At 38.4% G+C, this 14,041-nt stretch overlaps 1 protein-coding gene across 1 annotated transcript; it reads left to right on the forward strand.

The window, feature by feature from the left end:
• The first annotated feature begins 2,144 nt into the window (after positions 1-2,144).
• Positions 2,145-4,792, forward strand: LOC109239361 (transmembrane 9 superfamily member 11-like). Its single transcript, XM_019405913.1, has 2 exons — positions 2,145-2,253; positions 2,447-4,792. The coding sequence occupies exon 2, from the start codon at positions 2,472-2,474 to the stop codon at positions 4,443-4,445; it is 1,974 nt and encodes a 657-aa protein (XP_019261458.1). The 5' UTR covers positions 2,145-2,253; positions 2,447-2,471; the 3' UTR covers positions 4,446-4,792.
• Positions 4,793-14,041: the final 9,249 nt, after the last annotated feature.

Consider the following 14,041-nt stretch of genomic DNA (forward strand, 5'->3'; position numbering starts at 1 on the left):
AAAGCTTGCACATACTGTATCGTACTTCTTAAGTTTCAGAAAGTTTTTCCTTTTTTAATTATTCATCCTAATTCCTAAAGATATAAAGTCCATTCTCGTTAAATATAACATGTGTATACGGTGAAATCAGATGCCTCCGATTTTGTGGGCTCGAAGGCTCATGTCGAGGAACAAACTCACTGTGGACCGAGTTCGAACCTGAGGACAAAGCACGAGGCTCGAAGAACTAGGTATTCGAGGAACATCGGAGCCTAATACGATCAACTTCGATAATGCCGTTATGGATTTGTAACAGAATGAGCAAGATTCCTGCCACGTCCCTAAGATCGCGGCGTAAATCCGGAGTAGATTTGTACGAATCCGTACTAGGCGGTTAGACAGTTGTCCCAATAAGATTCTTTACTGTAAATAGAAATGTACCTTATTTAGGATTCCCCTATTATATAAAGGGGACCCCAATCATTTGTAAACACAATCAATCATTGGCAAAGAATATACTCCCTTACTTTCTCGCTCATTGTTCATCAGAGTTGCTAATTTAACTTTATTGTTCTTGCTTAATTGCTCTTGCTTCACCTCGAGTCACCTTAGCTCGAGGTCGAGACTGACTTACTTACTGGTTTGATCTTACTTATTTCTTTTATTTATACTTTAGATTTCTTGGTTATTAATTAGTATTGGATTAAATCACATATCTTTAAAATCACAAATCAAGTTTAATTATTACTCGTTTTTTCGAGGTAAACAACATGATACATCGATTATCAAACTATTGAAATATTTGATGGTATGACGTTCACTTCAGGAAGGAGGGCCTTGAATTAATGGTAAAGTTATTTCTGTGTAGCCAAAACCGTGGCATCAGCCATTGATACTTGTATAAGTGCACACCCCTAAGAATGCAGCTCTTCCTCGGACCCTGCGTGAACCCTAGCCGTCTTTTTTATGACATTCACTTCATGCATGTCGATACAAAAGCTTTCTGTTTCTTTTATTATAATTCTCAAAATAATTGGTAAGTAGATGATTATTTTGACAATTAATTATTTTTAGGCTTTATATAGATCTAAGCTGCTGTTTTTTTACGTGACAAGCATGAAAAAGCAAAGGGACAGTATTATTCATTTGGTCAAAAGGGTATTTCCAAGCTGTAAAATGGACCATTCAAGATTTTAGGCAACTTTACCTATAATATAAAAATATAATATAAAAACATAATGTCGGTGACGATTGATAGTAATTAGTAAATAATCCTTATTTGGCAATAATTTGAATTAGATTATGTAGGAAATATATAACTAGAATTTGGACAGAAAAAATTGTTCTAAAATATGTCTAGAGCAGAATTAATCTATCTATTTGGAAGGTGCCATTTGAACTAAATAGGTAAGTTATAAAATTACCATGTTTTATGTTTCTTAACAAATCTTAATTTGATTCTACTAATTAATTCTTCTATTCCTTGTGACATAGAGTTTGGTAACCCTATGTATTTTTGTTCAAAAAAAAAACCTATGTATTAATAGGTGCAATTACATAATGAGTGGTACAATCGTTTTTTCTTTAGAATTTGAATGCTTTTTCTTTAAAGATCTCGCATTTCACTTTCCCATTATTTGGTTATAATTACCTTATATAAGTACAACTATATATTGAAACAAAAGAAAGATATCAAAATATTGTAAAAGACGAAAAGGAGGAAATAATCTCCTATGAGTAGCCGATGATCATCTTATAAAAATAATTTATTTTTATATTTTATTTAATAATTTCCTATATTATATGTTATTTTTTTTTTATATTATATGTTATTCATTTTATGTAAAAAAAGGTCAAGTAACTAAAGAAACATTTGGTATAGGACATAAAACCGATCTTCTTAAAAGAAAGGAGGAAATAATGTCCTATAACCAATATAATTTAAAAAGGAAGAAAATAACTCTATAAAGATATCTTATATCTTATAGTAGTATATAATTTCCTGAATTCATTTTTATGTTATTTTAACGAACTCACGTGAAAAAAAAAGAAATCCAAAAAGGAGGAATATAGGGGCATATAAGTCATTTAATTAATGGCCTTAAGGCCAAGATCTTCCACCGACGAAGAAAATGAATAAATATAAATACATATATATTCCCTAGTTATGGACTCTGTACATTGCCACCACCCTTTTGTTAGATCTTCCTCAGCTCAAATGTTACTCTCACAACGCTTCTCCTCTCCATTTTAGCCCATTTTCTTCCATCAGAGGTGAGCAAGATCTGCACTTTTTTATTTTTATTTTTATCAAACACCTTCATTTTATCCTCTTTATATGTTTCATTAATCTTGTTTCAATATTGTCTTGTTTCAATATTAATCAGATCTGATATATATTGAAACCCCTTTTGATAAAATACTGATCTTTGTTTTAAAAATATACCCTTTTTGATTTTTCATTTAGATCTGAGCTGAAAATAGGTGTAAAAATGGGATCTTTTGATAAATTCAAGATTTGGGTTTTGTTTATCTGCTTGGTTTCTGAATTGGGTCATGGGTTTTATTTGCCTGGAAGTTATCCTCACAAATATGAGGTTGGTGATTTCTTGAATGTTAAGGTCAATTCATTGACTTCAATTGACACTGAATTGCCTTATAGTTATTATAGTTTGCCTTTCTGTAAGCCTGAAGAAGGTGTGAAGGATAGTGCTGAAAATCTAGGTGAGCTTCTTATGGGTGATAGGATTGAGAATTCTCCTTATAGGTTTAAGATGTATACCAATGAGACTGAGGTTTTCTTGTGTCAAACAAAACCTTTGTCTGGTGAGGAATTTAAGCTTTTGAAAGAGAGGATTGATGAAATGTATCAGGTTAATTTGATTCTTGATAATTTGCCCGCTATTCGTTATACCAAGAAGGAAGGTTACTTCTTGCGATGGACGGGGTATCCAGTTGGGATTAAGGTCCAAGATCAATACTATGTGTTTAATCATTTGAAGTTTACGGTTCTTGTTCATAAATTCGAGGAGACCAATGTGGCTCGTGTGATGGGTACTGGGGATGGATCAGAGGTGATCTCAACAGTTGGAAATTCAGGATCCGATGCACCTGGATATATGGTCGTTGGGTTTGAGGTTGTACCTTGTAGTTACCAGCATTCGCCTGATTCGTTAAAGAACCTTAAAACGTACAATAAGTTCCCTTCTCCAATCAAGTGTGACCCGACAACTGTGTCCATGGCTATTAAAGAAAATGAGCCTGTGGCTTTTACTTATGAGGTGAACTTTGTGGAGAGTGACATTAAGTGGCCATCGAGATGGGATGCTTATTTGAAGATGGAAGGTGCAAAGGTGCATTGGTTCTCGATACTCAATTCCCTAATGGTGATCACTTTCTTGGCTGGTATTGTGCTCGTGATCTTTTTGAGAACAGTCCGAAGGGATCTGGCAAGGTATGATGAGCTCGACAAAGAAGCTCAAGCCCAGATGAATGAGGAGTTATCTGGGTGGAAGCTTGTTGTCGGTGATGTTTTCCGCGCGCCTGGTAATCCTGGCCTTCTATGCGCGATGGTTGGAGATGGTGTTCAAATCTTGGGGATGGCTGTAGTGACTATCATGTTTGCTGCCCTTGGATTCATGTCCCCAGCATCTCGAGGAACATTGATTACAGGTATGCTATTCTTTTACATGATTCTTGGTGTTGCAGCTGGTTATGTTGCTGTTCGTCTCTGGAGGACAATCTTCTGTGGCGATCACAAGGGCTGGGTTTCAGTTGCGTGGAAAGCTGCATGTTTCTTCCCCGGGATTGCTTTCTTTATCCTGACCACATTGAACTTCTTGCTATGGGGTAGTCACAGTACAGGGGCCATTCCCTTTTCTCTGTTCGTCGTTCTCATTTTACTTTGGTTCTGTATCTCTGTTCCCCTAACACTTATTGGTGGCTACCTCGGGGCAAAGGCACCTCACATTGAATATCCAGTCCGAACCAACCAGATTCCACGTGAAATTCCACCACAAAAATATCCGTCTTGGCTTTTGGTTCTTGGTGCAGGAACCCTTCCTTTCGGTACTCTATTCATTGAGCTCTTCTTTATCATGTCCAGTCTTTGGATGGGTCGTGTGTACTATGTCTTCGGATTCCTCCTTATTGTCATGCTCCTCCTTGTCATTGTTTGTGCTGAGGTGTCTCTTGTTCTAACCTACATGCATCTATGTGTCGAGGACTGGAAATGGTGGTGGAAGTCATTCTTTGCTTCTGGTTCAGTCGCGATATACATTTTCCTATACTCCATCAACTACCTAATATTCGACCTCAAGAGTTTAAGCGGCCCTGTTTCCGCCACCCTTTACCTCGGATATTCCCTCTTCATGGTCTTGGCGATTATGTTTGCAACAGGCACGGTCGGGTTCCTATCCTCTTTCTGGTTTGTACATTATTTGTTCTCTTCAGTGAAGCTGGATTGAAGTCGTCTCTCGGGCTTGAAGATAGAGATTGCAATTAAAACCAACCATTGAAGAGCAGTGGCAGATATCAGAAGCATTCTATTTTACTTTTACTGTCATTTTGTAGGGTATTTGGAAGAGAAAAACAATAAACTCGTAAAGTTTTGTTAAATTCTTTATAGAAGAAGTCATTGCATGGTAGGATGAACATCATATGATAGGCAAGCTTGGATGCTTTGCTTTCAAATTTGCCATCATTTCTCTAGATTTCTATTAATAGTGATGAATCTGTTATCCTTAACCGGCTTTTCTTATTATGTTAATGATTCTTGTATCTATGTTTAATTTGTTTTTCAAGTTGGATTTGAGATGTGTTTTGAAACGTTGCTAGAAATCAACTGCTAAACTGGTGTTCTGTTTATTGGTTAAATCTACTTATTAAAAAATATTGCTAGTTATACTATCTTGGGCCATTTCTGTCTACCTGACTGTCCCTTAGCCCATAATCCTGATACAAGGTTAGAATTCTAGCCTTTCTAGAGTGGTATCTCACCGATGGCTCGGGGCCTCCTTCGGGTCCCCGGAAGGAGGCCGCCTTCGCTTTGGAGTTGCTGTAGAAGTAACAAGGGCCTCTGCCCAAAATAAATCAAGTAAATACTACTAAATGGAAATCATAGAGCATTGGTTTCTGAATATAAGGATTTGATCTAAGAAAGTTCAGTGTGAATTAAGCAAACTAACAAAAGAAAGTAATATAAAAGGTGGGTTTCTTGATTAATCTTTAAGCTTTCAGAAATATTATATGAATCTTCAATATAGACTGCACTTCTAACTTCATAGCTTTTAATGATTATAGTGACAAAGATGATATACATGTCTATACTTTTTTCTAATAAGTAAAGAGTGAATTTTTATTGAAGTACCAACAAAAAGAGAAGCTTGATACATACACAGATACTTAAAATTGTCACGGTTTTTATTTAAATACCTCAATTAGGTTTTGTTCCGATTAAATATATGTCGTAGGCCCATAATTTACCAATCACATACATTTTGCACTTGTCTGCAAACGCCCTTTACGAGGAATAATTAGCCAATAAAAAAAGTCGATTACACTTGAAATATGTCATTTTCGCACTTCTTTCGTGCAGTTTTCATAATACTTCTTAGGTTCACCTTCCATATCAAAGTAATTTAATTAGCTAATTATTTTACGGGCCCTGAGTCGCCAGAAATTTCGTGGACTAATCAGAATCGACCTAAGCTTCTCCATGGATGTTTCTCGTTTTTAGCATGTTAGGGCCCTAAAACAAGAATTCAACACGTCATCTTCATGAATTCGGGCGACCAACCCCGACTCGACTAAAATTTTGTGGGCCTATCAGAAACGACCTAATGAACAACAATCATCTCGCCATAACCATTCCTCTTTTTTTGGCATTTTAGGACTATAAAACAGGAATTGAGCACGATTTTCTATTTTTCATGTGCTAAAAATCATTCCGATTTAATGTCTACTTCATCTTCATGAATTCGAGCGATCGGCCCCGAATCGTCTAAGATTTTGTAGGCCCATCAGAAACGACCTATTGAACAATAGTCATTGTCTCGCCATGACCGTTTCTCATTTTTTGGCAAGGTCATAAAATAGCAATTCAGCACGATTTTCAATTTTTCGTGTGCTTATGTCCACGTCATCTTCATAAATTCATGTGATCGGCCTCGAATCGTCTAAAAATTTGTGGGCCAATCAGAAATGGCCTAATGAACAGTAGTCATTGCCTCGCCATGACCGTTCCTCATTTTTTGGCATTTTAGGGCCACAAAACAGAAATTCAACATGAATTTCGATTTCTCGTGTGCTTATTTATACGTCATCTTCGTGAATTCGGGCGATCGGCCCCGAATCGCCTAAAATTTTTTGGGCCCATCAGTAACGACCTAATGAAATATATTCATTGCCTTGCTATAACCGTCCTTCATTTTTTGCATTTTAGGGCCATAAAATAGGAATTCAGCATGATTTTCGATTTTTTGTGTGCTTAGGTGGATGTGCGGGCACACTAGGACAGACACGATTAGGAATGAAGATATTCGGAAGAAGGTGGACGTGACCCCCGTGGATGACAAGATGCGGGAAGCGAGGCTCAGATGGTTCGGGCACGTGCGGAGGAGAAACCTTTATGATCCGGTGAGGAGGTGTGAGTGATTGGCCGTGGTGGGTACGAAAAGAGGTAGATGGGGGCTAAGAAGTATTGGGGAGAGGTGATCAGGCAGGACATGGTACAACTGCAGATTTCCGAGGACATGACCTTTGATAGGAACGTCTGGAGGTCAAGCATTAGGGTTGTAGGTTAGGGGGTAGTAGAGCTTTTCTTACTTTATATCCTGGGTGAGGCGGGGTTGGATTATGGTTGATCTTAGATGACGTGCAGTTTATGTTGAGTCCACACTATCCTTACTGTTTATCTTAGCCCCGGGCCTTAGATACTGGCTACTGTTATTGCATGTCATTTATCTTTTGGTTGCTATGCTTCTGTTACTATTATGGTTTCTACTGGAGTTACTAATGAATTGCCTTTTCTTGTTTTTTATTTCCGCCTTTCTGAGTCGAGGGTCTATCGGAAACAGCCTCTCTGCCCTATCAGGGTAGGGGTAAGGTCTGCGTACACATTACCCTCCCCAGAGCCCACTTTGTGAGATTTTACTGGGTAATTATTGTTGTTGTTGTTGTTGTTGTTATGTCTATGTCATCTTCGTGAATTCGGGTGACCGGCCCCGGATCGCCTAAAATTTTGTGGGCCCATCAGTAACAAACTAATGAGAAATAGTCATTGTCTTGCTATGACCGTTCCTAATTTTTTGGCATTTTAAGGCCATAAAACAGACCCCTTTGATCCAAAAGTCAACCAAGAAAGTTTTAAAAAATCTTGCCAAAATTTATAAAATGTCATAACTATCTCTTAAAAACTTTAAGGAGTACAACAATATAACTACTACTAAGATGTTGTTTGGTGGAGCGTATAAGAATAATATTGAATAAGGTGTTATATTAATGCTATGATCAGTAATAGCGAGATTAAGTTAAATTCGAATATTACTTATTGACTACTTATTTAGTTTGATGTATTAAGGATAGTTCTGCCTTTATATGTGTTTATCTATGTGTTAAAAACCATGGTATCGCTGATATTATGATTTTTAGTATTTAAAAATAGTAGTACTAAATAAGGTATATAACTAATATGTTGTAAAAAAATACTATCAAGCAAGAGATTAATAGGGGATACATCTTTAAAAATGCAAACTGTTAGACAATAAGATAAACATAGAACTCAATGGAAGAGAAGTGACCTTTTCTTAATCTTTTGCTGAGATTTTTTAATGAATCATTTGCTTATTCGCGTCCATTGTTTGTTAAGCCCTAAGCCTAACAGGGTACGAGAGCTTTAGCTAAACAGCCTGATTGTGTCTTTGTATTTTGCTATGTCCAATTGTTGCAGTAAAGTCTAGTTTTTAAGTATTATATTTATTTGATTGTGAACTCAGTTATTATTGTATAAATTTATAAATATTTGATTGTAAAATTCAATTATTATTGTATATTAATCATCAAAGGAATTCATAAACACTAAATCCTAGATCCACCGCTTGCAATCGTGTATTGTAATGGTATGATGCTTATTTGAAGAGAAAAACAAAAAATTTAGTACAATAAACATAGAGTGAATTCCACTTCAACCCCTTGGTTGTGGTTAAACAAGTTTTATGAATGTGGTACACGAGTAATTTTTTTTGGTAATTAATCACTTTTATATCAATCACTGATAAAACTGTACAAAGTCATAAAATCGCTTACACAGCTAGCTATCTCATTACAACTCTATCTCCTATGCAGTATGAACTCTATACACTCAAACAAAAATATAACTATGTACTAATCTCTGAATGCCAGTAGTAGCTCTAATGTTGCATACATATGCTACCTCATGTGCAATAGCATTCCAGTCTCGAGCCCTCTGCTCAAAGATCCTTAGAATCTTCTCAATCCAAATTGCATGTGATATTTCTGCATATACCATCCGGAATATCTTTGCTCTATTGGCCTTGACTTTAGCATGCTGCAAACTCCATTCAAGATGCTACTCCCAGGACTGTATAGTTCTATATTCATGTTGCATCCATTTCATGATCTTCTTCCACATGTTCTTGCTATATTCACAGTTGACAAACATATGTTCCCTGTTTTCCTCATGTTGTGGCATAGTACATATTGTGTATCCACTGTCATTCCCCATTTTCGCAGTCTATCTATAGTGAGAAGTCTTCCATGTAGTAACATCCACATGGTAAATTGTGCTTTAGGCCTCGCAATGTTCTGAAACATTAAACATTTTCACCTCCCTTGAGATCTTTGTCCTAGTAGCTGCAGATATATGTGTTTAATCATACTAGTTTCATGGTTGTTCCTCTGCACTTGACTCTAATCTGCTCTAGCATTGAAAATTTATCTGATCACCCTGCAGGCTTGTTTAGGAGCTGGCATTTGTAGAAATTGTTGTCCTTTGATATAATATGAATGAATCTATTTAATCCATAGTCTATCATGCTTAGCTTTCACATCACAGCGTAGTTTGGTGATATCAGCTCTGTTCCACAAGTGTCACGACCCAAAATGGGTCGTGATGGCACCGGACACCCTGTCAGGCAAGCCAACCAAATACTTAATTAAATTCTTGTTTAAATAATTTCCGAAAACACTTCTTTTATACGATTAAAACAACACATCGGTATGTTCCTTTGAATAAATAATGAAACATTTAACAACTTTTAAAATTTCTGAATAAACCCAAATGCATCCCAGAACCCGGTGTCACAAGTACATGAGCAATTTCTAAAAAAAACCGAATAAAGTACAACAGCTGTCCGGATACAATTGGACAGAAAATAAGTAGGATCCTGAGAGAGAGACTATACTAGCTGCGGGTCGCCTTGAAGAAATACAGCTCACCTAGTCTCCGTGTCCCCACGCTGCTACGCCCAGTAGGCCACTAGAGTTACATATACTTGTGCAACAAAAATACACAGAAGTGTAGTATGAGTACGAAAACAACGTGTACTCAATGAGTATCCCGTCTAATCTCGAAGAAGTAGAGACGAGATGGTCAACTTCGACACTTACTAGCGGTCCAATAATAATATGGTGAAAATGTGAGGAAAACATGGATTTATCTAGCAATTATAACTCATAGAGCAAGAAAACAGGTAACACCTTCTCAAATAATAAGAAAATTCCAAGATTTATTTTTAGTTATCTTTATTAGTTTATAGCAGTCCATAAAAAGGCAATATCAACTTCAATAAGTTTCAGGATAAGCAATGCAAGCATGCGCATATTATGCCGAGGCGATGGCCCGATCCAACAGAAATAAATTGTGCACTTGCCGAGGGTCGACGACGCGCCTATAGAAGCATCTATTTAATCTACCGAGGCGTTCGGCCTGTTCCTAAAATAAACACACACAAACAGACAGTCAATCAAGAAGTCGACATGGAGCAACTATCCAAAGAAAGGCCAATTCTTTTTAATAATTTAGGAAAAATGGAGTTTAAGCCCCTTTTAGAAATTCATTTACTAATTCGATGTGATTTAAGCAGTACAAGATGTCAATAAGATTGCAATTATTCCAAGTATACCATGCTTTTGGGTCCTAGACTACCCGGACAATAGCATAATAGTTGCTACGCACGGACTCTCGTCTCCTCGTGCATACGTAGCCCCCACAATAGGAGCACATAACCAATTAACTCACCTATGGGGACAATTCCCTCTTACAAGGTTAGAAAGGAGACTCTCCTCGCTCCGAAGATCCATAACCGGCATTCCACGCCCTTCCGAAGACTCGAATCGATGCACAACGCTCCAAAACTAGCCAATAATTATGTAAATCCATTAATATATGCTAAGGTACTCATTATAATCCAATTTATAACAATTCCTAACCCCGATCGAAAAGTTGACAAAAATGCCCTCGGGCCCACGTGTCCGGAATCCGAAATTTTTCGAAGATAAAGATTACCCATGACCTCACGAACTCAAATATATGATTTTCTCTAAATTCCATACCCAAAATCGTGGTCAAAATCCAAGAATACTAGTTTTCTAGGTTTTCCCTCAAACCTCAAGTTTTCTACAATTTTCCATGTCTAAATCCGTATACAAACCTTGTATATACTCAAAACTAGTAGAGATCACTTACCTCATGCTTGGTGATGAAAATGGTACTCCAAAGTTGCTCCAAAAGCGGCTCCCATGGAGGAAATGAAGTGAAAATGAGCCAAACTTCGATTTTTAAAACACCCTTCTGCCTCCAGCAATTTCCGCATCTGCGGAAATTTGACCGCATCTGCGATCCCGCATCTGCGGAAATTTGACCGCATCTGCGGAAAATTTCCACATCTGCGGAGAATTTCCGCATTTGCGGTCCCGCATCTGCGGTTATGACAGCAACCAGCACTTTTCCCGACACTGAAATGAGCATAACTCCCTCATACGATGTCCATATTCGACGATTCTTTTTGCTATGGATCCGTAATTACGATACGGATCTAAATGGTACAATAAAAACTCAATTTGGAGCTCATTTTATTAATATGGTACCCTTTTATGTCCAAAGAAACGATGTTGAAACATCAAATAAGAGCGAGATGCAACCCGAAACACACCCGAGGCCCCCGGGAACCCCGACCAATCACACCAACCAGTCCCAAAACACATTACGGACTTACTCGAGGCCTCAAATCACATCAAACAACGCTAAAATCATGAATCAACCCCCCAATCGAAGCTTTATGAACTTTAGAACTTCCAACTTCTACTTTCGATGCTTAAACCTATCAAATCACGTCCGATTGACCTCAAATTTTGCACACAAGTCATATTCGACATTACGGACCTACTCCAACTTTCCGAATCGGATTCCGACCCCGATATCAAAAAGTCCACTTCCGGTCAAACTTCTCAAAAACCTTCAAATTTCTATCTTTAGCCAAATGACTCCAAAATGACCTACGGACCTCCGAATTCACTTCCGATCGCGCTCCCCACTCCAGAATCACCGTACGAAGCTATTCACAAACTCGAAATCCCAAACGGACATCGATAACACTGAAATGCACTTCAAGCCAAACTTATGAAATTTCTTCCAAAATGCTAACTTCCACAATAGGCGCCAAAACACTCCCGGGTCATCCAGAACCCGATCCGGGCATACGCCCAAGTCCGGAATCATCATACGAATCTGTTGGAGCCTTCAAATCCCGATTCCGAGGTCGTTTACTTAAAAATCCAATCTTAGTTAATTCTTTCAACTTTAAGCTTCCGAAATGAGAATTCTCTTTCCAAATCAACTCTGAACTTCCCGAAATTCGATTCCGACCGCGCGTACAAGTCATAATACCTGAAATGAAGCTGCTCATGGCCTCTGACTGCTGAACGACGCGCTAGAGCTCAAAACGACCGGTCGGGTTGTTACATTCTCTCCGACTTAAACATACGTTCATCCTCGAACGTGCTGAGAACTACACTGAAGTAGTCTGAAATCACTGTTTAACTTCTCATGCACCTTCCCGTGCTACCACAACTTAGTTAAGCACATTAGCTCGATAAATTCTGAAGATATTCCCTTTATTCAAGCAAATAAGCCTTAGAGCCCAATTCCAACACCCGAAATTCTATGCTCGACCTGTTTCCAACATACGATCACCATATCAATCACTACACGTTGTACCCAGACATGACTGCATAACTTTGCTGAATTCACACCTTGCATCACTTTACTCACCGGGCCACAATAATATTTTCTAATCAACTTAGTCGAAATTCCACGAATCCGATGCTCCCATTGCACCCCATGACATACACAGGTCTTACTCTAACTCTTACAATACCGCCACGACGGAAGAGATGTGCAGAAAATCATAATCAACTGCCGAGTCAACCAATCATTGAGTCTATACTTCTGACAAGAAACATTACCACATTCTGAACCAAATAATGATCTTTGCTCCTTAATATATTTCACGTAATCAGATTGCACTAATCCTAAATCCAACAATCTCGTCTCACCCAGTACGAACAGCTCAGGCAATAAGCCATCCCGCTCATATAACCTCATCTCTATGCAGATCCTCAACACATAAGAAATTCACCAAGCCGTCTCACAACCCCGACTACTCTCCCATAAGAAGCGCATTGCTGAAATGAACACATCCGGCCTGATATAGAGCCCATACTCATATTTAAATCCATTCACAGACCTCAAGCCGATTCTTGATCATACCGAACTAGGCCAATGACCTTTCAAGGGTCCATAATCACCCCTTTTTCGCATAACACATAAGAACCACCATCATAACCGGATCAAACCTCCACAGTCTATAACCCAATAAACCGAGTGCCCTCCAGGCATAAATTCTCAAATTAATGATATTACCGCAATCCTCATACTTGGTTTAAATCTTAAATCAATCGAGTGACTACATGACACACTTATACAATCTTCCTGTGGGACACGCTCCCACAACCTTCCGAATCACATAACAGGTCCGCACATCCAAACCACCGGCCACACTAACGCTGAAAAGCGATCAAGAATCCCTTAACCATGAGGCAAAGCCTTTTTACAAAACATTGATCTCGGGTGACGCTGAAGACAATACCAAAACATCTAAACCCCCTTCCTACTCATCCGAGCTCGCGACATCCTTTTCAACACCGAACTACAACCTTGATCCTCACTTCAAATTCAGTATCACTTATTGCACCCAATATGCCAATTTACGATAGAACACGACTCTTCCTCATAACTCCAGAATCACTAATAGATTAACACTTCATTATATAAAACTTTTCACTTAACTCACTTTAGGAGAACTATAGCAGCACACATGTGAATCCTCATAACCGTAGAACATACAAATCCTTAAGTAGTGGTCTAATCCACCACAACCCTTCCAGGATCCACCCACACGTAACAGGCCATAATGGTAGAATACTTCTAAATAACATCAATTACGGCGGCCCACAGGCCTCACACGTACCGTCACAAATCACTTTCATAACTTGATCACACCGAAGGACTGATCACTGACACCAATATGCCAATTCAACTATGGCCAATCAGCCTACCTTCTTCCAATTTATCTGTGATTGCCTTAGAAATAATACTAACTCCATTCAACATAAAACATACTCCATCTGCACTCACCCCGAGTGACCTTGAATCACGAGACCATGTTGTACCAAATCCCACGAACCATTTCATACCTTCCTTGCGCGCATATTCGCACCCTCAACTGATATGCCCATTCTGCTAATCCGTTTTATGAATCCGAAATCTCTTCTCATTTTCCTCTCAACTGCCACACTGCAAGTCAAAACATCATAGAACGTTCTGAGCCTCCATTCATAAGTTGCTGCAAAGCTTGATTCTCAACTGCACCTATAGGCTCGAAATCATTAGGCACCACACTTTACCCTTTTTTAATCCATTAGGACCGTTGCTGAGAGCCACATGCTCTGACTTGGCTCCGAATATAATCAACTCCATGAATCT

The sequence above is a fragment of the Nicotiana attenuata genome, unplaced genomic scaffold (assembly GCF_001879085.1).
Source record: "Nicotiana attenuata strain UT unplaced genomic scaffold, NIATTr2, whole genome shotgun sequence".
Taxonomy (NCBI): Eukaryota; Viridiplantae; Streptophyta; class Magnoliopsida; order Solanales; family Solanaceae; genus Nicotiana; species Nicotiana attenuata.